The sequence below is a fragment of the Halyomorpha halys genome, unplaced genomic scaffold (assembly GCF_000696795.3).
Source record: "Halyomorpha halys isolate HHAL.00 unplaced genomic scaffold, Hhal_1.1 Scaffold898.1, whole genome shotgun sequence".
Taxonomy (NCBI): domain Eukaryota; kingdom Metazoa; phylum Arthropoda; class Insecta; order Hemiptera; family Pentatomidae; genus Halyomorpha; species Halyomorpha halys.
In genome coordinates this window covers 212,790-223,406 of record NW_027112804.1, presented here as the reverse complement: position 1 = coordinate 223,406, position 10,617 = coordinate 212,790, and the positions used below count along the sequence as shown (strand labels likewise).

General features: G+C 26.3%; 1 protein-coding gene across 5 annotated transcripts in view; it reads left to right on the top strand.

Annotated features, from left to right (window-relative positions):
* The window catches only part of Isha (Insulator su(Hw) mRNA adaptor), a 72,696-nt gene that overhangs the window by 21,829 nt on the left and 40,250 nt on the right, over positions 1-10,617 (top strand). For 4 of the 5 annotated variants that reach the window (XM_014430526.3, XM_014430522.3, XM_014430523.3 and 1 more), the window contains exons 2-7: positions 300-428; positions 516-677; positions 774-948; positions 2,312-2,418; positions 2,602-2,709; positions 3,663-3,781. In XM_014430526.3, the coding sequence (XP_014286012.1) occupies positions 300-428; positions 516-677; positions 774-948; positions 2,312-2,418; positions 2,602-2,709; positions 3,663-3,781 (800 nt within the window). The remainder of the gene's footprint in view (positions 1-299; positions 429-515; positions 678-773; positions 949-2,311; positions 2,419-2,601; positions 2,710-3,662; positions 3,782-10,617) is intronic. The other variant, XM_014430525.3, reaches the window with a different exon arrangement.

Genomic DNA, 10,617 nt, shown 5'->3' with positions numbered 1-10,617 from the left:
AATCAAAATAAACAACGAACAAACGAAAAACGACAGGACTTTTTGAATGCCCTGGTAGTATTTTATTAATGTATATGCCATGCGCAATACTTATTTGCCAATCTAATGTCGTTTTTAGTTTTTTATCACATAACATTTCTCTCTGACAATTATAATTTGTTAGCCAAGTATATACAGAAAGATTGTTTACAGCCATAATGTTTTCCATTGCATTTAATTTTTTTTTTATAATAAATAAACTTATGATTTATTATTGCACTTTACTGAATTTGTCATAAAATTATGTTTATATTTTTCAGTTATCTTCCTTGTTTGAAGCAAGACCTCCTATATCGAAGGCCAAGATGACCGCCATCACGCGCTCAGCAATAAAAGCAATAAAGTTTTATAAACATGCTGTTCAAAGTGTTGAAAAATTTGTTCAGAAGGTATTTTTGTGTTCTTATGATCAATTGAGTATGCCTTTTTTTTGTAATATAAAAATGGTTACTTTATTATATTTTTAATTATTTTAGTGTAAACCAGAATATAAAGTTCCTGGATTATATGTTATTGACTCGATTGTGCGTCAATCTCGCCATCAATTCTCTCCAGAAAAGGATGTATTTGCACCAAGGTTTGCTCGTAACATTCAAACAACATTTGCTCACTTATTTAATTGCCCTCCTGATGACAAGGTATTTTTTATTTTTTCCTAATATTTATTCTTCTTTTAAAACAGATTATAACATTGTGATTCCTACAAATTTATCAATACTTTATTTTGTACATAGGGTAAAATTGTTAGAGTATTGAACCTATGGCAGAAAAACCAAGTGTTTACACCAGATGTGATCCAGCCCCTTCTGGATATGGCTTCTCGGGTTGGAACTGATCAACCATTACAACCTTCTAATGGTGTGCAGTTGAAAACACCTCCGACAGCTCAGAATCTTCCCCGAACACCAAGTGAGTCCAGGCTTAAAATGTGCTAATTATACCCCCAGCATCCATCTAGGTATTTTCATATACTTCTCTTAGAGTTGTTCTCACAGGTCCTAGATAAATTTCATCAAAGGTTAATCATTTCCTAACAAGAAATCATGTGAATAAAACTCCATGAACTTTCCAATTAAATTTGTCATTTATATAAAGCATTGTTTAGTAAAAAATTTTAATCTTTTTCTAAAAAAAAATTTTTTTTTAGAAAAAGTTGTTCTTTTTTGTTCATTAGTTGTTGAAAGTAGTGAATCAATTTTAGTTGTTGATTTTGAAGAACTAATTATACCGCAAATTAAAAAAAAATAAAAAGTCTACAAATCTTAGAAATTTCTGTAAAAAAATAAAGCTGTAAATTTAGTAACTTAATTTACAGTAATTTAGAAATAGGTATAAACTATTAGAGCTGTAACAACTTTTTTTTTTTGTTAAAATGAGTCAGTCCACAAGCATATCCAACTATTTAAATAAATTTAAAGTTAATACACTCAGTTTATTATTTAGTGTTAGAAAAATTAATTTTTATGAGAACAGAATGACTTAAATCACTTTTGCTCTCAACAGCTCGATTCATATTTAACTTCTTAGTTATGCCAGCTGACAGGGCCGCTGTCAACTGCACCAGGATCTGGGGTGAGATGATACAGTCTGGCACCATTCTCAATACTTCATGTGTTTTATTTTTGTCAATAATATTAATATATCGATTAAGGTTTCATTATAATAACATGAATATATTTTTTTACATAAAATACAACACAACTTTTTTTTTTTTAAATTACTTAATGCTAATATAATTTAATAATAACTACTTAAAAAAAAAAAACAGTAGAACTAACTGTTCACTATTGTCTTCTTACCACATTTATCTGAATTGACACTATACCTTAATCGCATAATCTTTTGTGTTCATATGTCAATTTATGATTCTGCTAAGCATACCAAAAGAGATAAATATTATTGTAATTGGTACATTTCTGTGATAAGACATACAAGTTAAAGAATATAATGTTTGATGTTTTAATCATATATATCTATATTTGTATTTGTTATTCAGTTTTACAATAGTTATGGTAAATTTTTCAATTGAACAATAATTACAACTTGACGATAACTTAAACATCTTAAATGTCAGTCTTTTACAATTAATATTAACAACTATCCCTATTATGTTTAATTTGTGTTTTAAGTTTTTAATAGCTTCTGCTTGTTATATTTCTTTAATAGATATTTATTTTAACAGCCAGTTCTTTGATAAATATTAATATTTATGTCACAAGCAGAACTGTTTTTGTAAAGTTAGATTATTTACATACTTATAATGTTTTTTCAGGTTCAAAACCTTCTCCAGTAAAAGATCCTGCCTGGTTGTCAGGGAATCTTGATACAAGCAGTGTCAGTTCACAGTTGGCAATAACACCAGTTCCTCAGGTTAAACCAGTATGTAGTTTTCATATTTTCTAGTGTTTCTTTTTAATGTTATTAATGTTAAAAAGGGGTAATAACAGGTCTTTTATAATTAATGAGAGCTAATTTGATAAACCGTTATTGTGGAATTTTGAAATAATCAACTGACAGTTCTCATAAAATTTTGTTTTAAATTAATTGTATTAATTCCTTTAGCCTACTAATTCCGGGGCGATAGATCCAAACATTATGCTACAATTACAAAACCTTCAGAGCTTGCTTTTGGAGAAACAATCTGATGCTGCTCAGTACAAAAAGGAAGAGGTATCATATATTTTTAATTTTTCAAGCTAGTTAAACTAAAATGGTCAAGCTAGGATTTTGGGGTGTTTTGGTTACACATATTGTCAAATGCATTCCAGTTATTAAACTGTTCTATTTCAGTTAGGGACTAATTTATGTTAATGGTAATTACCCTCTATGGGTAGATGCATTCATGAAATAAATAAATAATTCAAGGTTTAAACTAAACCATAAACGTAACTGTTATAGTTATTTTTATATTTTTGAAAAGCTATTTGCTCTTTATAATATATACATATAAAGAATGTTTTGTTAATATTATTTATATTACATACTATTTTTTATTTATATTTCACTAAAGTTGTTTTTATTTCAATTCCCAAAGTTACATGTTGATATAATTTCCATGGCTTCCTATATTTTACCTTTAAAATGAAATGAAGTAGAAATCATCTGATTAACTAAGATAAATCTCATGTTTCATTTGTATTTGTTTATTATTCTAAAAGAAATTTTTTTTCCTTCAACAATGTTTTCGTTCCTTAGTCTGAAATTAATCATTTTAATCTGATATGCTTAGTCGGCTTTAGTGAGTCAGACATAACCTGTTCCCTGTATAAACGCTTTTTTGGTTGAGTATTTGAATATTAAAATTTATTATTTCTTACTTTCTTCTTTCATTGAGTTATATGACTTCCAATGTTTTATATATACATATATGTTCATAAAATTGTCTTCATGACAACGTTAATAACCATGATGTATTGAGTGGGTCTTGTGATACCCCTTTGAAATTTGTATAACTCAAAACTTTTAATATATTAATCAGAATATTAAACTGTATCTCTTTGAAATAACGAGATTTATCTTTCTTTTATAGACAGTGCTTTGTTTCTACTAAAAATGAACTCACATTTATAATATGTGGTTAAGGACTTAGGTAACCTTAATTGATTTTTTTTATTAACACTTAGGTAAAATTTGACAAAAAGCTGCTTGACTTTGATTACGATGAAGATGATGAAGAGCCATCAGTACCGCAGCCATCATCACAGCCCCAGCAGCCTCTTCCAAGCATCGACTCTCTGCAAACGTTAGTATTTTAACTGCTTTTAAAGTTTAAATTTTTATATTAGATGTGCAATAGTACTGTATTTCATTTGTATGAAATTTAAGAAAATAAAAATTAATGCTTCATTCTAAAGACTTCTAAAAGAATTCCTGAAGTCAGACAAAATTATTTAAATAAATATTCTAAGAAACAATGTCTCTCAAATGATGTGCTTTTTTTAAAGTATTAAAAGCATAATCTAAAAAAGTAAATTCTAGATTTCTTTGGAGTTATGAGGCATCACAGCTTAAGAGATATTATTGAAATTAGGTAACAATATATTAAAGATAAATAATTCTTGTTGTTTAATGATTGTTTTCCATTTTAACTGAATTCCTTTAATTTTTAAAGGTCGATTTTTGCCTTATAGGTACAGTAAAAAAATAAAAATAATAATAGCAAACATATAAAGTATTAAATATTCCATTAAAAATTTTCGATTCCACTAAATATTCAAAATAATTAAATAATTTTTATAAGCTAATATAAAATTAGCTGCGAATGAAGTGATTGATTATCATATATTGTGAGTATATTGTATATTGTTGACATTAATTTATAACCACTGATACACAAACATAGTATCATCATATACATATATACAGTATATACATTTCATCATATACTAATATAATATTTTAAAATACTCATATAAAAACAATATTCTTTCAAAATTCAGTCACTTCATTTATTCATTTACTTATACAAAAACATTTAATTGTTTTGGGTATATACATTTTTTTTTTTAATTTATTAATTGTTGTTTATAATTTAATTACTTTTTTTTTTGTGAAGCATTTTGATAAATATTTATCAGCATCATGAAGTAATAGATAGTGAGGTTATGATATTGACTAATAGGGTAAACATTTTTAAGTTTCTATTAATTAGGTATGAATTTTTCCCTTTGGTTTGTGTTTCTATTTGAAAGGTATGAACAATTTACATGTAGAGCCTTTCATAATGTGAGTTTGCTGGTGAGATATTGGGCAGATAGATTTTCACTAGTCTATCACATTATCCTCTCCATTCATGCTCACCCCTTAGAATATTCTACTTCATTTAGAACTTACTTCTATTGCTGATATTACTTGGAAATCTCTCCTCTTATTTGAAATTAATTACAACCTTCATTAATAACAATATTTAATATAACAGTTTAAAAACTGTTATAATATTGAATAAACAGGATAGAGGTAACAGCAGTGTCAAACAAAAATTAATTGCTATCACAATTTTCAATTGATAAAATTATTCTAAAAATATTGAAGAAAAAAAAACACGTTATGATTAAGAAAACTTGTAATGATAAAGTTTAGTAACACTAAAGGCTTCACGGATTCCTCTCTCCAGCAAACTCAACTTGGATAAACTTTATCCTTTATCTCAGTTAGTTGTCAGCAGTAACAAGTGTGTATGTGTAGTCAAGTGTGTTAGAAAATCGCCCTAGTATTGATATAAGAAATTGATTGCGGATTTGAATCCAGCCTCTGTAGGCAACTTTGTCTGTACTGGTTTGAGTAAATAACAGCATCAAACCAGCAATTAGTCCAATTATTTCTTACACTAATTTAAAGAAAATTAAATATGTAGTTATTTAATTGAAACATTAGATCATTTCAATTGAGTTTTTAAAATTTTCCTTTAGTCATTAAAAAAAAAAAATAGTGTGACGATTGATGTAAATATAAATAAATATGTCATAGATAAATTTCTATTTTGAAACTTATTTAATGTTTTTAATATTTTGTAGCTCAATAGTTGTTAATCATTTTCAAAATTGGTAAAAATTTATATTCATTTTATAATTTTTAATCCAATTATACGGTTACAAATATCTGTACTCCAGTGGATACTCTGAAGTGATCATTAGTTCATCAGTATTCCATGTGATCCCTCTCTTCATTGAGCAAGTATTATGCTTTTATTTATCATGATTTTGGATTTACAGGTAGCAAAAAGCCACTTAATCTTTTAGCAAGATGGAAAGAGATTAATACAATATATTCGATTTCACCCTGTTAAGCGATTCTTGCAATTGATTAATAAAAATATGACACATTTTTTTTTTTTTAATTGTGGATTGTAATAAATTGTTGTTTTTATTTTTGTTATAAATTATGCTTATATTTATCTATGAATTTTCTTTTTTAAATTATGTCCTGCATTGATTTATTTCAATGTTGACCATTTCTGATTAGAATTGACACTTCATATACTTTTACCCCTCCCCCCGTCTCCCTTAATAAATAATCCAAACGTTTCTTGTAAATTAATTTCATTAAACTGATGAGTTTTTTTAAACTCTGTTTCTGGTGATATATTCCAATTCCTATCTAGATAATCCTGCTGAGATTAAGTGGCTTATTGATTTTCTAAAGTTAATGGCTAGCTGGCGATGATGGTTTTTTGAAGGTCCTGGATTCTTCATCAGAACTGGTATTGAGCATAGATTTATCTGTTTTTGGAATATATCTTTTGTAAATAAATATTTTAATGTTTGAAGCATTGATAATTATTGGTAATTAGGTTTTTTTTTATCTTCCTTATTTTATTAATACATTTTTATAACCAAATTCCTGATTCATATCTAAATATGAATTTAATATTAAAATCTGAGAAGTATAATAAATAATTTTCAATAACCATTCATTTAGTCAGTTTTGTTTTTGAATAATTGTTGATGATTTTAATTTTATGATCAAAAAGCTTAATATTTAATTATAAAATAATTGTTAAGGACTATTATATTTTTAAAAAATTGCATTGATTACCTCACCCCTTTACTGATTTTGTATAATTGTTTTTCCATGTCATAAACTGATCAGGACAATATTGTTTTCATTTTACAACAGTAATTATTTAATTGATTTCTTATTACTTCTAGATTTTCTGTCTAGTAATATTAATACTATTACTTTTTAATTAAATTATTATCTCAAATTTTTGGAAATTCACTTTTGATTGATCAGTGATTGATTGATTCCATAAGCCCCTTGATTTTTCATCATTAAGTTTTTCCATGATCATTTTTCAATCTGTCTCAATAAATTAGTCATTTCAGAAATGGATTAATATAGGATTTAAACTTCAGAAAAATAAACTGGGGATTTTCTTTCTGTTTCTTTTCTTATATTTTTATTAACCAGAATTAAATTCATTTACATTTTCAATTTGTTATTCGTAAAGGATATGTTCTGAGAGTAATTTATTTTCTGCTATTATAATATGTATTATATTTTTATGGGTGTCACTAATGGATATCTCGAACAATGTTAATAAAAGTCTCTTTTTTCTCAAAAATTGCTTAAGTTGTTTAATTGGAATTTTTCATGCATTTTTTATCTGACATATTACATCTACTTAATGAAAGATTTTTTAATGAATAAATTATCATGTCGTGTATTGAACATTGCATTTTATTATATAATTGTGCTGCAATATATCTTATAAATTATGAACTACTGCATTGTTTTAAAATTCCTTTATTTAGTAGCTCTTCAGTGTTATTAATAGTTACATCAAATTTCTAAAGAAAATTTCAAGCTTATAAGTAAAGTGGATTTGAAGTAAAATGTACTTGATGACAAAAAACACAATTTTTCATGATTAAATATCTAGCTGAAAACTTTTTTGGATATCTAATTTTCAAATAAAAAGTTATAATATACTTCTCATAGCAAAAACATGCCAATGTATATTCTTATGGAAATATATATTGGAAAAAAAAACCTTAGTATTCAATGACCAAAGTGTTGTCAGAGTTGTAGTAAATTAGAGAAGAAATAAACAAAAACTACCTTTATTCTAGCGGCTGTAAATCTTGTATGTTACTGATTTTGAATTCAAATTTAGATCACTTTAGTATGGGGTTTGCACTGTTCTATCCAAAAATAATTCAAGAATGATAATTAAGAAGACTGAATGAAAAATGATCACTTTATTATTTTTCCATGAGTGACCTCCTTATATATGAGTATAAGTATTATAATTAATGTAAATAATTTTAGAATTTATTAATGTTTCTTATGTTATAACGAGTGTGTATAAAGAATTTCATTACGAAATCTATATATATTTAAGTTGAAAGGGAAAATTATAAATTTCACATTTTTTAAGATTTTGATAAATCCTAAAGAAAATAAATTCCTGCTGGTGTTAATTATAGTTTATCATTTTTAATTACTTTTTTTTTTTATTTTTGGCAAAAATTCAGTATTTTTTTCAATTACAATTTGTTTTGTAAAATGATCAATTTTATAGCTGTTTTAATCAAAGGATTAAAATGTTATATTTTGTAATTATGCCTAGTATTGCTTATCTAGCTAAATTAAAAATCAAATCTTAATCCATCCTAGACATTCCTTATGATGCATATATTTTAAACATATTTATTGGCTCTATCAAATTCTTTGAAGTTCAGGGTTTCACTTCCATTCTTAATTTTTTTTTGGTAAAGTTACCTTAAAACATTTTGTAATCTAACTAGCTTTCACATTTTTATATGGATTGATTTGATATGGTTTTTTTATATTTGTTTATTAATTAATTTATCTTATTAAATTTGTGGAAAAAGGGGGTGGGGTTTAATTGCGGAATTATCAAATAAGTCATGTAAAAATATTGAAGGTAAGGCAAATAATGAATCCAGCTCAGTTTGAATCTCCATCTCCAACTGAAGTATTTCCTGTTCCGGCTTTTTGTTCTAAGGTTGGTTTTGATAGATTTAAGATTTTTTTTTTCTATTTGATTTTCTTTCCGACTTGGAAAGACTCCTTAAATATTATTTTATACTTATTGAATGCTATGCAGGCAACATTAACTACCATTTATTAAAACAATTTTAATTAGTAGAAGGTAGAATAACTTATATATGATAATATCATATGAACTTGGAACCACACATTTACTTTTTTTTTTTAATCTTTAATCCTTAATTGTAATTGTTATTTTTATTCCCTTTAATTAAGGATAATTATTTTAATAACTTAGTACAACCTTTGCAAAGGAATTAATTACCTACTTGAAATGTTTTAGTTCTAAAGATTTTTAGATTTTAGACATAAAAACTACTAGCTCTATATTTTGTTTCAGCCCTAGAAGAATTGTTGAAGAAGATTGTTTTGAAGATTTGTTGTTTGAGGCTTGGATAGTAGAGTTAAAACCCACCAATTCCAAATTACACAGACATATCTTAATCTCACTTTAATAATTATCAATTGTTTTGTAGTAGAACTTGGTGTGAGGGTGACTGTCACAATAAAAACAAAATATTTTGACTAGCGCTCTTGATCATCTTCTTTATTATAATGTTTCATGTATATTAAAAATGTTATCTATTATGCTTTGTTACAATATTTAACTTAGCTGTTTTTATTCCTTAAATATGTCAGAGGTTAAGATGGAGTTGGTGTGTGTGATTCTATCTATAGTCATAGTATTTAAAATATTGGTATTCTATTTCTCATCTATTTGGTGTGGCTATAAAAAAAATATTTATTTATCTAATACACATTCTTGGCATTTCGTTATGTGAAACAAACTGATTTAATACTCTCTGCTGGATGCAATTTTCAGATTATTCAGACTATTGCTGTAAATCATTGTTGTATTGTAAGGATGTGTTTCAATATTCTTTCAATAAAACATAGGTTTCCTGCATGAATTTTACGTTTTTCACAAAGCTAGCTTGTTACTTTATTTTCAACATTTTTCTAAAGGATCTATAATTTATTTGTTCTCTGTAAATACAAATCAACTTAGTTAACTAAGAAGCAGGTTTTCTTGAGAATGAAAGCAGTTGAAAGAGAAAATGTCACTGTATTCCAGCAGAATAATAATGATGCCAAGTTTTTTTATAGCCCAAACATATGTTGTCTTAATAATAATATCTATGATCAGACAAGTGAATATGAGACCATTATTATTTATAAATGATGTTATGACATTTTTGTTCTGTTGTGGATTATCAATAAAGGAAAAATGGGACCAAATCAACAAAATAAACAACTAAATTTTTATGTAAAACTTTTTTATAAATTTGTTTTAGTACTAATAATTCAGATCTGCAGTCAGCACTAATTTCGTGGGGACAATTTCTCCGGTACCGGTCGAGATGTGTATCAGGACATTTGTAAATTATTTTGCTTAAAATAAGTCGAGTAAGATATTTTTTATTATAATTTTTTGTTTCTGGATCGAAAAACCCTGAAAACCCTGTTAAGACGATAGAGTCAATAATTTAAAAGTTATGGTTGATTTAAGGTGAATAATAAAAAAAAAAATCACAATTTTTGTTAAACACAAATAAATTAATGATTGTGTCTAGAAGAGGGAATTTGTCATTAGGAAATGGTAGGTGGGATTTCACTTAAATTACTCAAAAAATTTAAAATTTGAAAACGTACTTCAAACTTGAAAATTATAGTGAAACATTTTACTCAAAAAGGTCAGTATACTTAAAATTGCTTTCTAATGATATTTAGGGAAGTTATTAATCCATACATTTTCATGGAAAGGGCTAAGTTTAGGTACATTTGGTCAAAATGATCTATAAATTTTAGATTTTGCCTCCCCTAATAAAATGTGGTTGCAACTTCTTTACCTGGTATCTAATTGATTGTACTTAAATAGTAGTAATTCATTGTTTATATTACATGGATTGATTTGAAAGTTATGTTTTCCAGGTTTGTGTTGGTGATGTTTGAAGATTTAAAAGTGGATTATGATTATAAAGATAAACTGTCGGTTTCTGTTGTATTATTTTTCTTGATGGTCGTGCTCATGTTTTTTTGGTGAAAAATGGTTGTAGATTCTGT